This window comes from Leptonychotes weddellii, chromosome 4 (assembly GCF_054177405.1).
Source record: "Leptonychotes weddellii isolate Sample4059 chromosome 4, ASM5417740v2, whole genome shotgun sequence".
In the NCBI taxonomy this organism is placed as follows: domain Eukaryota; kingdom Metazoa; phylum Chordata; class Mammalia; order Carnivora; family Phocidae; genus Leptonychotes; species Leptonychotes weddellii.
The window spans coordinates 148,451,082-148,465,449 of NC_138372.1; the positions used below are offsets into that span (position 1 = coordinate 148,451,082).

General features: G+C 41.7%; 1 protein-coding gene across 2 annotated transcripts in view; it reads right to left on the reverse strand.

The window, feature by feature from the left end:
• The window catches only part of CSMD3 (CUB and Sushi multiple domains 3), a 1,160,890-nt gene extending 1,155,968 nt beyond the window's left edge, over positions 1-4,922 (reverse strand). For both annotated transcript variants that reach the window (XM_081816413.1, XM_081816412.1), the window contains exon 1: positions 4,567-4,922. In XM_081816413.1, the coding sequence (XP_081672539.1) occupies positions 4,567-4,744 (178 nt within the window). In that variant the 5' untranslated portion in view covers positions 4,745-4,922. The remainder of the gene's footprint in view (positions 1-4,566) is intronic.
• Positions 4,923-14,368: the final 9,446 nt, after the last annotated feature.

Below are 14,368 nucleotides of genomic sequence, written 5' to 3' on the forward strand. Positions count from 1 at the left end.
GGAGCTGTTCAAGCCTTTTCAGGGCGGCAAATTGGGTTGGCTGAGCAACTCGGTGGTGCAAAGCCTCCCCGAAGGCGACGTGCTCAGGGAGAAGGGAATTCGCCTGATGCCTGAGTCGATCTTTCTTTCTATGGTCGTCCTGCTTCATTATTATTCTGCAATGTGCTGCAATCCCTGTGCGCGTCCGGCTTTCAACCCCGAGCTGGCCACTCCAGCGGCTCTGGTAGAGGACCGCACGGTGACTGGGATGACCCCATGCTGTTTCGTTTCTTCTGCCCTTTCCCCTAGGGTCCAACTAAGCCCTTGTGGCTCTTGAACCCTGGGACTGCCTCCTGCTTTTCTTTTTCCCCAGCGACAGAGCTGGGGTGGAGAATGAAGGGGTCGTAGAGGGACAGCAATCCCAATTACTTGTTCCCCAGTGAGTTTTTCGAACTCCCGGAATGCCCATCACAGGAGAAGTTGTTTGAGTGAGGGCAGCGCTGCGGTCAGCTTGGGGAAAGGGAGTTTTCTCGATGCCCGCACCGGATAGCGCGGCAGCAGTGTCCACGGCACCGCCAACCATCTAGAGCGCGGGAACATAAACTTACTCTTCACCTGCCACGCATTTCAGCCTCGGACACCCACACAGACACGCACATGCACTCTCGAGGCTTCCCGAAGGCCCCTCGGCGTCAATCCATGTGGATGTCCTCCTCCAGCAATACACACACGCGCCAAGGCCAAGTCAGGCGCTCAGTTTTCAACCTCGGGTGGTTCTTTGAAATTTCGTGGAGTCTGGCCTTCCAGAGGAAATTAAAAAGTATTCCCAAAGGAAAAAGACGGAAGGACACCTGCCCAAACTGCAGCGGGACCCCTGCCTCAAACACAAAATGTTATCTCCCAGCAGGTATCTCAAACGTGCTAACCTCAAGGGAAGACTTTTGACGGTGGCGATGAAGGGGAAGTGGGTTTTGGTTTTTTTGTGTTTTGTTTTTTTTTTTGGTTTGTTGTCATTATTGTTTTGTGAAGACTTTAACTTACTCCATTCCCTTTTGAAAAGCTCCCTCAAGACATGCCAGATATTTTCTGTCAGGTCAGACTGTCGCCTGAGGGCAAGGAGTGAGGGTATCAGTCCCCGAAGACGCGACGCGCAGGGGTCTGAGACCCCGGGGCGCGGCCACCCTGGCAACGGCAAAAGATGCTTCAGAGTTCGCTGGCAGCTCTCCTCCCGCAGGGCCACCCGCGACCCTTTTTAGCTGAGGAAGAGGGCGTGAAACCCACTGTTCCAGAAGAGCTCTGTGGCAGGAGTAATATCTCCTTGGGATCCCAGAGCACGCAGAAACGTGGATCCTTCTCGAAGTCCGGGGTCCAGCCCGAGCCCCAGGAAGCACTCCCCGAGGCAGGGTGTGGAACGACAGGCTCTCCCACCTGTCGACCGACGTCAGTGCTTTCTGAACCTTCGCAAGGTTCCCGCACCCTTTGCCTGGTATCTCCTGCACTGGCTGTGTGATCTCCCGAGACGGAGCGTGGGAAAGTACCCCCGAGTGTCTGTTTACGTGGGCGGGACGTTTAAGCACGACTTGGAGATTCACAGTTTCTATGTGAGTGAAACCTCAGCAGACACGCTGCAGCTGCAGGCTGCATTTCAAAAACCTCTGCCTGCCTGCCTGCCCGCCTGCGCTGGCGCGCTCGAGTGTGGTGTGTGTGTGTGTGAGAGAGAGAGAGAGAGAGAGAGAGAGAAAGAGAGAGACAGCTTAAAATAGGCATGCGTCAGGTCTAAGCAGCTCCCCACCCCAATTTGGAGTCCTCTGTCGGCCACCTTTTGAGATGCTGACAGTGGAGATAAAATGGCCAGATAAGGTTGGCTCTCATTTCCAACCCCATTGGAGCAGTTCAGGCCTACTACCTAAGGCCACTTTGTCTTCTACTCGGAGGCGTTTCCTCCCACTGAGCCTCTCTGTCGTTGCTGTTGTAGGCAGAGGTGAGATGGTGAAGGGATGAAAAGTATGGGCAAAAGGTGGAATTCTTGTGGCCTGAGCTGTTTACGTGGAAAACCGCGCACCTCCGACTTCCCGAACACTCCTGCTAACTCCTGCTAACCTAGATTAGGACCTGCAAAGCTCTTAAAACGACTCCCCATTCTGAGCTTTGCTTTGGGCCAGAGAGTCCAGAAGAAACAATGTGGAAAACAAAAGCGGTCATAGACATTGGGAGAAACACCATTTAAGCCATTTCAGCAATCACGGTTTTAGAAAAGCCTTGAGACTGAGGTGAAATTAAAATAAAATAAGAAGAGGGGAAAGGAGAATAAGCAACTGTTAAGACCGGGACCAGCCACCGATAGGGAACAGGTCTAAAGCATACAGCCCAGGTAAGTTTGTTTCTCAGAATTTGAGGACAGCGTTCCAAGTTGTAAAATATAGGAGAAACCTTCCGAATGGCAGATAAGTGACAAAGAAGAACCTTATTACCATTAAAATGTTTTTTAAGTTCCGTAAAAAATTGATTTTAAACGGGACCAAAGCAGTGTGACACAGTCTTTCTTCTCAATGTCCCTCAAACTGGAATATACTCCGTGGAGACCAGTGGTCTCAGCCCAAAGTCCAGGAGCTGTGAGTAGAGGAGAGGGGTCCCGTTTCTGGTGTCATTTAAACCATATTAACGCGCCCTTCCTTTCAGCGGCGGGTCTTATTCAGAAAATACGGTAGGTGCGAGCAGCCTCTCTGTAATTGCAGGCAACGCCGTTCAGTGTTTGTCAGGCTGGCGTGCTCTCTCGGCTTTGGAGACTCCCTCCCCCCATCTGCCCCTCGAATGTGTTTTGGCTCAACAGGTATCACATGAAAACTCGCACTTAACCCCGGTCATCCTCTAGCAGGAGTCACCCCAACATTTTTCTTGCCAGGAGCTGTTGCTGGCTCCCTGCGCCTCCCCCACGCCGAGCGCTTGTCTAGCAGTCAGCCCCAGGGCCATCCATTAACCACAGACTCCCAGTGGCAGGCGGACTAAGCATAAATGTGAGGCTCCCCGCACGTCGAGCCGGCGACGAAAACGAACCCATTGTAAGCAACCCGAGACGCTTTTTGTGCACCAGGCAGTGTAGTTACCCTGCTTGGGACAGGCGTTTTGCCTTAGAGCTGAGCTGAGGCTCCAGGGAAAGGGAAAAAAATCAAGCTTTAAGGATCAGGTTGGGATTACAAGACAGTTGCTGCCACAGACACCAGAGGCGACTTCTTGGCATTTAGGGATGTAAATTAAAATTCGAGACATGTCACCCATCCTTGCTCCTAATAGAATGAGAGGTAACCCCTTCAGCTCCCTCCACCCAAAACATGAATTATCATTTCCACTGAATGCAAATGGACTGCCTTCTGTGGGGGGACAGCCAGCTGCAAGCTGGACAATAAACTGTTTCATAGAGACGCGGCCCGATTGCGGTTCAGAGAGGCACTCCTTTACAAAGGAAGAAGCGTCCAGTTTGTGTTGACAGCCTTGGCGCGCCTGGGCCAAAACACCCCCCACTACCCACCCTCCACCCTCACCCCGGACACACAGACACCCGGGATTTGAAACTAGCTTCACTGAAAGCGATCGCATCTATTTGAGCTGCCATGAGTATGGGGAGGTGATTTTTCAAAAATTATGGCATGAGTCATAAACACCTCCTGAGTATTCTTTGCAGCAATTAATGGGCAGCAGGGTGCAGGAGAAGTTGTGGAACAGACCTGGGGATCTATTTTCTCCCAGAGGACAGCTTTTCTTCCAATGATTCTGCCCTTGCTTTCTTGCTTAGGAATACATTTTACATCCCACCCACCCCCTCCCCTCGTCTGTGCATGTGACACTCACTCTACCTGTCTGAACGCTAAGACTTGCTGGGGATTTTCTTTTTGGTCGTCAGCTAATGACTTTCCTCCTACCTTCATTCATCCCCAAAGGTGGATCCTTACACTTCGTGGCGTCTCAGACCCTTGTAAAGCCTCATTTTAAGCCAAACCTCTACCAGGGAAGCTCCCATACCATTTATCAATGCATAAGAGCCCACGTAGTAAAAATTGACATATGCATTGAGACATTCATGTTAGTAAGGGGATGCTTGGAAGACCCCTGTGCCCTAATGCATTCAACATCAGCACATTCCTAGCATGTCAATAACTTTCCTACCTGAAAGGGTTAAAAAGCGTTTACACGAGTGTCTTTAATATAAATATTCTAGCCAAAGCATCAAATCCCACTGGTTTGACTAGAAATCAAGGTAATCCTCACCACCAAGTAAAGTCTTGCACAGGAATTCTGCCTGGATATCCACTAGTTAGAGGCTATACGAACCAACTCACGTATTCGTTTGAGCATACTGCAAGAATATTTATTGAGCACAAGCTCAATCACTGCATTGAACGCCAAATCTGGCAAGCAAAATGCATTTCCTATCTGGGGGTGGGGGGCGAAAGAGCTGTGAATCAACTCCTTCTTCAGTATTATTATCATTATTTTATCGGTGCAAATTGCAAAGTAAGCTACCAGCCTTTTTCCGGCGACAAGTCAGCTCACCTCCATCCAAAGCAGAGGGGACCCCGAAAGCAGACCTACCTTTCACATAAGACACCGTCAATAAAAAGACGAGATTCCAAAACGTAAATCCACTTTTAATCCCCATTTTCTTCATCAGGATGAAGTCTAGGCGGCCACATTTAGCACATCTTCTCGTGCCAGGCTCCCGGGGTTTGGATTCCTTTGCTCGGCTTTCCCCTTTGCGGATCCCTTTCATATTATTCGCGAGCTCCTAATTCCTGCTCCTCAGCCCGGCGCAGTGGAGTTGTTGCTGTTGTTGGTGCGCGGTCACAGCTCGGAGTGAATGGTGTTTCTGGGATACCACAGCAACCTTGACGAGGACTCAACCATCTCTCCAACGGGGGCACAAAGTCTCTGCTACTCTGGATTCTGTCTTTTCCTGTGCTCCCCCCCCCAACCCCCCACCAAAATCTACCTCAATTCTAGCTCGTTATAGCAACCACCAGAAACCACTAGTGGGCTTCTTGAAGCCCAGCTCCGGCTCTCTGACAAACTCCCCACAATATTTGAAATTAAGGGGCTTGGTTTATTTTTTCCCCCCGAATAGATCAATTCCGCCTGTAAAAACAGCCAGGGAAATATTATGTTAGTGAGCTCTCCGATGCAGCTTGTGAATACAGAAACATGTTAGAGGAATATTTTAATCGGAGGATCTGTGTTGCTTTTGGGGAAACCATGCTGATAATGAATCGGGCTCCATCGATGCCCACGTCCTTATAATGGGACATGTGTTACTACTGTAGTTGCAGTATATTTCAAGCAGGCGTCTCGCATTTATTATCCTGTGATTTAATTGAAAAAGAAGATCACAGAGAAGAATTTATTTGCACACATGAATTTACATATTCAAATACCTACGTGTAAACCCATAATCAGGTTTCCATGATTCGGTAAACCGATTTTATCCGTGACCAGGGCGGGGGTGAGTTGGAGAGGGAGCCAGTCATTTCCCCAAATAGTTCGCCCTTTCATCCTCCCCAGCCGCTTTTCAGCTACTGTGTGCTACTGTTAAACTACTTTATCTGTGGTAGTTATCTAGAACAAACTCATTTGTCTTAATTCTGAATCAGTCCCAAATATGTAAATGGAAGGTTTCTTTCAAAACGTAAAATGTATGTATCTATACATCTGGACTTGGCCGCTCCACCCACCACTCAAGGGTTAACACTGTACAAGGGAAGAGTTCTTGCGCCATCTACTGGCCATCGCTCAGTCACTCGCTGCTTTTTCACATTTATTACGGATCCTATTTCCTTCATCACACGGTGTAGGGGAGCTGTGTCCCGACACAAGCGCGTTTTGCTCCTGTGTGTCGATTTCTTAATCTTTTTTGGCTGATCCTGGCCCAGATCTAACAAACCGCAAGTTCCTTAGATTAGGCGCCGGACTGATGATCTGACTTTTCTGGAATCTCATCCCATCTGGGGGGGGAGGGAGGGAGGGCTGCAGCACTGGTTATGGAATGGATAACTGCAACGGTTCCTGGCTCCATTTGTTTGCTGAAGGCTATCAGGGGATTAGCATCTATCCGCAGGGCTTGGTCAAGAGGACTGCCCAATTTGAGTTAGCATCTCTCCACATTGTCCACAAATGATGGCTCCCGTCCCATGCACCCCAAGATCACCCTGGTCAGCTTTTGTCCCTGGGCACAACGCGAAACTGCCGACTCAGGGGGAGCAAGGTTGTTCCATCTGGAGGGAATTCTGCTCCGGGAAGTGGGCACACTGCAAGTGTCTCTATAGGGGTGCCTGTTGAGTGGGCTCAATGTGCGGGCATAGGAAGGATTCTAAGCTCTTCGGGTACGTGGCATTTTGTGTGGGTCTGTGAGTCCCCCAGGAGTATGTGCGTGTGTGCGTGCAGTTGTGAAGGGTAAGAGTGTGTGTTTATGGAAGATGCGGGAAGGTGTGATTTTTTTATGCGTGGGTGTTTTCCCAAATGTGTTTGTGCAGTATATATGCCTGTGCATGCATGTGTTCAGACGTGTGTGTACTAGAGAGGGATTCCTCTTCTGGGTAAGGAGCCTTACTTAGCAAGAGGCAGGAGCTGTCGATGCCCAATCGACCTCATTAAATTCGGAGAGCTACGTTAAGGGCGGTGTGGCAGAATATTGTTTCTTCCCAGCAGTGCTTTCTTCTATTGTCCGAATATGCAGATTTCGAAGGGGAGTGGGTGGCAGGGTTGGGACTAGACCGCCACTGGGGAGATCAGCGCTAAAAAACGTCATTAGCTTGCTGAGACACCTTGGTAGCGGCCCTGGCACTGGTTTTAGTCAAGATGTCAGGGTGTGTGGCTGTTGTTGTTGCCTATGCTGGATTGAACAAGGAGTTAGATGCAAACAGGTCCTTGGACTTAAGACATTGTCAAAACCCTCTGAGTGTGCAGAGGTTAATCACTTTAACTGAATATGCATTTTATTAAAATAAAACAAAAATCTTGGGTGTATGCAATCAGTTTGAACTCATGGCTATATATCCAGACAGGAGGACTCTAAACCAAAAAACTTTTATTTCTCAAAAGTCAGAAGTATTTTAATAGGAATTATGGTGCAAAAATAAACTTTCACTATGGGACCATCATGACTGCTACTTAGATATCAATTTCCGATGTTTATTTTCAAACATGCTACTCCAATAATTCAATTATTATGTTTCCCTAAATGAATCCTGCCTATCACTCCAATGTGAAGTTGTTAAAAGATTTATCTAGCAGCTCATAATACATTGAACAATACTGCAGTTCTTAGTTTTTAGAGCTCACCACAAATCATGAACCATTGTTTTACCCACATTTTCTGGATTCCTAGACATGGGAAGTCATATTTTATATGATGAGGATAGTTAAGGCATGGAGAAATGAAGTGGTTTAGTCAAAGTCATCATCAGGAGTACTGACATTTAATCCAATATATTTAGTGCTGGATCACACTTTTGTCTTTCATGCTAAGCAGCCTCCTCTCCAAGGGAGCATTTCCAAAGGTATTCCAGAAACATAACATTATCAGCCAAAATTCTGGATGAGAAATCCCTCAATTTCTCCAGAAGGAAAAATACAATGTGTAAATTTGGGAGGAAGAAATCATCTATATCACCTAATTTGTAGGAAAGCAGCACAGTTATACATAGATTCCCTTAAAACTGTTAGAAAAAGAAGACTTTAAAAATAGCTAACATAATAGCAAACATTAAGTGCTTACTGTATGCCCAGCATTCTGTAATGTTTACATGGCATATCTTACTCAATCTCATTACAGCTTGCTAGGAGAAGTACTACAAATATCCTCATTTTATGGTTGAAGGAACTGATACACAGAGTTAACTATCTTGCCTTGCCAGATGTAATATAACTAAGATGAACTATGAACCTATAATATCCAATTTCTGAATCAATATGCTTGCCCACTTGTACTGTCTTATGCTAGCACCCAAAGGTGCTTGTTTTAAAATATTCTAATAACAAAAATATAATTTGTATATCAATTTACCTGTATCATTATAGAAAATCAAAGATTATAAATTAAAGGTGATCAATTTTTAAAATATGTGTGTACACATATAAAAATCTTTTTTTTATTTTGTATTTGTCAGTTAATTACTACCACCAGCCCAACCCCCTTTCATATTATTTTTTTTTTACTTCTTGCAGCCCATTGATCTTCTCATACACATTAAAGAAGGAAGTGACTTGGCAAGGATCATCAAGCCAATCACAATGATTAAGTACCCTTGACAGCTTTTAAAAAGAGTTTAGATCAGAAATAGATGGGTTCTTTAAACTAGAAGTGACAGATTGCCATTCTTTTTCAGTTCCCCAAAATACTTATGAAATAAAATTAAGTTTGATCTTAAAACGTAGTTGTCACTTAAAAGGGAGAAAAATAAACAGCTTTTCAAAAATCACATCATCTTAAGCCAGGAGCTCAATATGTATTTACTCTGTTTTAGTATCATAGTGGTAATATCACATAAAAATGATCAAAACATAGTAAGTACACAGAGAAAAAGCAACAAAGAATCGATAAGAGGTTACCTTCAATTTTGAAAAGAAGTATATATACCTTTAACAAAGTTAGGAACTTAGAAACTGTTTTTTAAATTTATGTCACAGATAAACAGGTTTACATGAAGATCATTGTCTAGAATATTCCTGCCTGTTAGAGTGGAATGTCCTCTGATTACAGAGATACATTTTCTAATTAAAAGCTCAAGTTCAAATTGTGGTTCTGTGGGGGAGAAAAACTAGTTAGGGTAAAATAAAAATGCTAATGATTTATAAATAATCAAGCAGGCCTTTCCCTGTTTGTTTGCATTTTTTATATAGAATGCATTGCCAAGACAGTAGGAGAAAAGGAGGAACTCATTTTCTCATTTTTTCTACAAATGTCCATTCTTAGATTCATCCTGTCTGACCTCCCCAACCCCTGGGAAATAAAACATTTGAATTTAAATGTTGAATCTAGGAAAATGAGGGAAATCTAATTCAAGTCTATACATTTCCTCGATTTGCAATAGTCCCTTTTTGGTTGAGGAGAAAAGAAAGAGATCTAATGTTCATGATAACATAACTTGTCTTTAAACAATCATAGTTAAGAATACAAATTATCAGGTGGATAAAAGTATCTGTCCTGCTATTAATCAGGAGATATTCCTGAGAGGTGGAGATGAGCCTTGTGGAAGTGTTACTAAGTGTGCCTTCCTAGGCATTCATTCCTCTTATGTCCTGACTCCTCTTCTGATTTCATTAAGAGTGAGTCTTAACAGGTATTTCCATCTTTTAAGCTCTAGCCATATTAAGAAGGTCAGAGACTGAAGTTTCTATGTCACATAAGGGTAATAATTTTTAAAAATGAGACAATGGAAAACCCTTAAAACTGAAGGCACTGTCTATTGGTGTATCCATACAAACCATATTTTGACTCCATAAAAAAACAAAACAAAAAAACTTATATTTGACCTGAGTCACGTATTTAATAAATTTAGTACATTAACATTCAAATTTTCTTAACTGGTGTTTACCAACTAAAGGCAATGTAATATATAGTATATTGATAGTTAAATATAAGCTGTATGAGCCCACTTTCCTGAAAGAAATGAACCATGATGAATAGCTAGGGGATATGTGGTCCTAAAACAAAAAAGATAAGAACTGAGCGAATCTTTAAAGATCTTTCTGTTTGTCTTGGGGTATATTTCACTCTTCTGCTAACCCTGGGCCTTACATCACTTAGCTTGTCTCTACGTAAAGGAATAGAAATTAAATGTTAAGCAAAAAGAGGCTTTGCTGAACAATCAGGATAACCCAGTCTCTTCTTTTCATGAGTAATAAAGTTGTTTTGCTGACATGATTTGAATAAATCTCAATTCCCAGTGTAGCAGATCTTTTTTATCATCATTTCTTTAACTCTAATAGTTACATGATATCAGCCTCAATGCACTTGAGAATATATAAATATTTAGAGAACATAAATCAAAAGTGCATATTTCAAAAGATACCAAATCTATCAAAGTTGCTATCATAATGCAATGCATATTTGATATCACACCCTGAAGTTATCTGCCAATAAGCTCATTATTATCTCTTAGAAATTCAGTACTCTGACTTTATTATCATCCACATATTATCTGCTAATCTTCAAAATTGATTATAATTTCTTGATTGATTATAATTTCTTGAGGTAAATGCATATTTTCAAATATTCAAAGTACAGTAAAACCACTAACACATTTTATTTTGTAGCTTTTTAGTCTATCACAGAGTAGGTAGCATGTATGAGACCTTCTTTATATTTTGCTTCATTTATCTACTTAAACATCCGTTTTATGGAATTTTGCTGAGAAATCTAAACTAGCAGTAAAGAGTTTTACAACTGAAAGTTAATTCTGGAAAGGTGCATTCTTTGTTTCTATTTTTATTTATTTTATTTATTTATTTATTTATTTTATTTTTAAGAGAGAGAGTGGGGGACAAGGGGCAGAGGGAGAGGGAGAGAGACTCTCAAGCAGGCTCCATGCCCAAAACAGAGCCCGTCTCCGTTCTCATGACCCCGAGATCACCACTGGTGCCGTAAATCAAGTCAGTAGCTTAACTGACTGAGCCACCCAGGCGTCCTGCATTATTTGTTTTTAAGTTATATTTAATCATAATCCTAGAAGCCCCAGCTAAGCAAAATACAGCCCACAGGTAGAAGGCAAGTACATGACACCTGTGCCTGGAATTTCCTTTCACAAGATAGTGAAGTGATTTTGCTGGTGATAAAGCAGAATTCATTAATTTTTTGTAAATATAATTATGAAGTTATTTTCTTCTAAATATTTATGTCTTAAATTAGGGGAACCATTCATGATAATATTGTTGGAGGTTTCACAAATTTAAAGTCTGTAATCCAAATATGTGTATACATGTGCTTGTATCTGTACCATAAGAGTATGAATATTTGGGGTGCCTGACTGGCTCAGTTGGTAGAGCATCTGAATCTTGATCTCAGGGTCCTGAGTTCAAGCCCCAAGTTGGGCATGGATCCTACTTAAAAAAAAAAAAAGAGTATGAATATTCACGACTACATATTTTGATCCAAAGCTTAAGCTTCCCAAGTAATCACTAACAATACTGTTATTTCTTTGGTTTTTCAAATTTATCTAAAATTAACAAGTGTTGAAATATTTCCCAGAATAAGAGTGCAGGAAGCCAAAAAATATAAGCATCCGTTCCTCAGAGGAAGATAACTGTGACCTTGACTTAAAAGGATCATTTTGGCCACCAAAGGAAAGAAAATCAATGCATTTTGGCTACACATAATCCAATTTGGATTGTAAGTACAAATATCTGTCCCGTCTGGACAGGGATCAATTCCATCTTCACTTTTTGTGATACCAAGTATCATTTTCATCTGTGTGTTTGTTCATTTACTCAAGAAATCATTTTGAGTTCCTATTGCAAGGACACAAAAAACAAGAATTACACCTTATTTCCAAGGAGCTTACAATGCAACAGAAGGGGTAGAATATATTCCCAGGTAACAATAGTGAATATCAATGTAGTATAACCACTTTAAAAGAGATGCCTATAAAACACCAAGATAGTGGGAAATTATTTATAGCTGGGAGAATTGGAGAAAACACCAAGTAAGGGAGATACATTTGAGCCAATTCTAGAATCATCTGGGGATATCTGACACAAAAAATCTTGGTGGAGCTATTGTTTTCCAGAAATATTACAAGCTAGAAAAGCTATAAGCATATTTAGGATTTAGTTAGTTAGGTTACCTGATACTTTTAGAAAAGACATGATAGAGGAGGCCAGAAAGGTGAAATTAGCAGGGAGAAGTGGGGATTGGAAGACAATAAGAACTCTTGTCAATATTACCTACATTTTGTTTATTTAGTAGATCGTAATGATTGGCCAGTTCAAATAAACCTCCAGTGGCACATTTTTAAACAACTTAATCGATAGATTGTTTCATTGAATCAGCAAATCAATTTGTTTTGTTAGTTTGTATGCAGTGGTCTATAAAATGAATCAATTTAACCTTTCAAGTTGATTGAAATCATCAGGTATTTATTATAAATATACTAAATAAGGTTCAATAATTATTAAATTATATAATGAATATAAATAAAGTATATAATAAATAACAAAATATGTAATATATAAAATTAATATTAATTAATATATCATATAAATCTGTGGTTAGATCTAGAATATTTTTGTCTTTGGTTACATATAGTAACACTATAAAGAAATGCTGTATTTGCAAATGCACAGAGAATTTACATCATTATCCAATATATGAACGCCAATTTGAATTTTGGGAGACTTCACATGTCTGCAGTAGGCTTGAATGAACCCTGACTCTATGGCACGACATCAAACTTCTATTTGGATACAATAGTATCATCTCTTAGGAGGGTAAGCTATCCAACAATTGCAATGTGATCTTCCGTTTGTCCATTTCAATTTTTCAGGGTGTTCTTCTGACAGGAAAAGAATATTGATCCTTATTTTTCCCAATTAGCTTTGCCCTTTCCTAAATTAAACCCCAAACAATCAAAACACAATCAAAGTAAACAACAACAATGACAAAAGAAACAACAAACAATAACAATAAATAAGTCTATTTCTGGTTAGAAATCTTGTGCTCTCATTAATTAGGAGAAGGTGGGAAGAAAGAATATGATGAATGAACAAATTCTTCCTTCCCAAAGGAAAAGCAATTAAATAAATGCTTTACTAAATCTGGAACAACATGCACTAAGACCATTAAGATAAACAAGCTAGGATTGAAGATGCCTTTAGGTAAGAATGCTATAACTTTTTTTTTTAATTTTTTTTTTAAGATTTTATTTATTTATTTGCGAGAGAGAATGAGATAGAGCGAGCACGAGAGGGGGGAGGGTCAGAGGGAGAAGCAGACTCCCTGCTGAGCAGGGAGCCCGATGCGGGACTCCATCCCAGGACTCCAGGATCATGACCTGAGCCGAAGGCAGTCGCTTAACCAACTGAGCCACCCAGGCGCCCAAGAATGCTATAACTTTTTAATAATGGAAGGAGCTTTAATTTTTCCATCTATAAAATGGGAATAACTGTTTACCTCACAGAGTTTTTGTCAACTCTCTCAAGAGGTGTGATAGTATAAGAAGTTACCTTTTATGCTTATCACTCCTTACCTTTTCATTTAATGTGTTGAATAGTGAACTCCCCTCCCCACAGATATTTCCAAGTCCTAATCCCCGAAACCTATGAATGTGACCTTATTTTTAAAACAAAAAAGACTTTGCAGGTGTGGCTAAGATAAGGATCTTGAGATGAGATTATCCTAGATTTAAGGTGGACCCTAAATCCATGGCAAGTGAGAGACGTGAGGCACAAGGACACAGAGGAGAAGTCAATGTGAAAAAGGAAACCAATATGATGAATGTTCAAGTCAAGGAATGCTAGAGTGCTGGCAATCACCAGAAACTAAGAGAGAGGCACGGAATGAAGTCTCCCCAGAGCCTCCAGAAGGAATCCATCCTGCTGACATCTTGATTTCAAACTGTGAAAGCATAAATTCCTATTGTTTTAAGACTAGTTTCCAGTAATTTGTTATGGCAGTGCTAGGAAACTAATTATGATCCTGACTACTGGATTTCAATTTGATCTCTGATACCTGTTATCTCTCTCCCTCCTCCCCATGGGTTCCCCATGGGCTCTTCTTCCTATCCCCATCCTAAATGAGAGCATTCCCCACTGGAAAATTTTGAGACCTCTAAAAGATTTCATTTATACTTCTTTATTTCAAAATACTTATGTATTCTTATGACTATCACCTCCTTTAGAATAAGTTTTATTTAAATCTGTGTCTGATTTAGAGCTCTCAAGCCCCAGCTTGAGCCCTAGCCATGTACATTTTGTTCTCTTAACATCTCAGACTCAACACTGTGCTCATCCTCTTCCATATATTCCTCCCTCCCCAAATTTGCTTCTTCAGATTGAACTTCTCTGTAACCACTGACTTTTTTATCCCAACTGCTCAGAGTCAAAAACTCATTTTTACACCTCTTTCTTTCTTACGTTTGTGGTAGAGTCAAATACTAGTATCTGAAAATGTATCCTATATATTAGATTCCGCTGTGACCCTATCCATATATTCTACGGCCATCATCTGAGCTGGGTAGTAGTTAGCTCATGCGCACGTTGTTACAGGGACCTCCCATTTACCCTACTGTCTTCAGGCTTGCAGCTTCTGCTCTATTCTATCAGGCACTGAGTATATCATTTCATCATGGCTTTTACCCTCTCAAACAACCTTCATGGCTCTCCATTATTATTATCTGCAGGATAAATT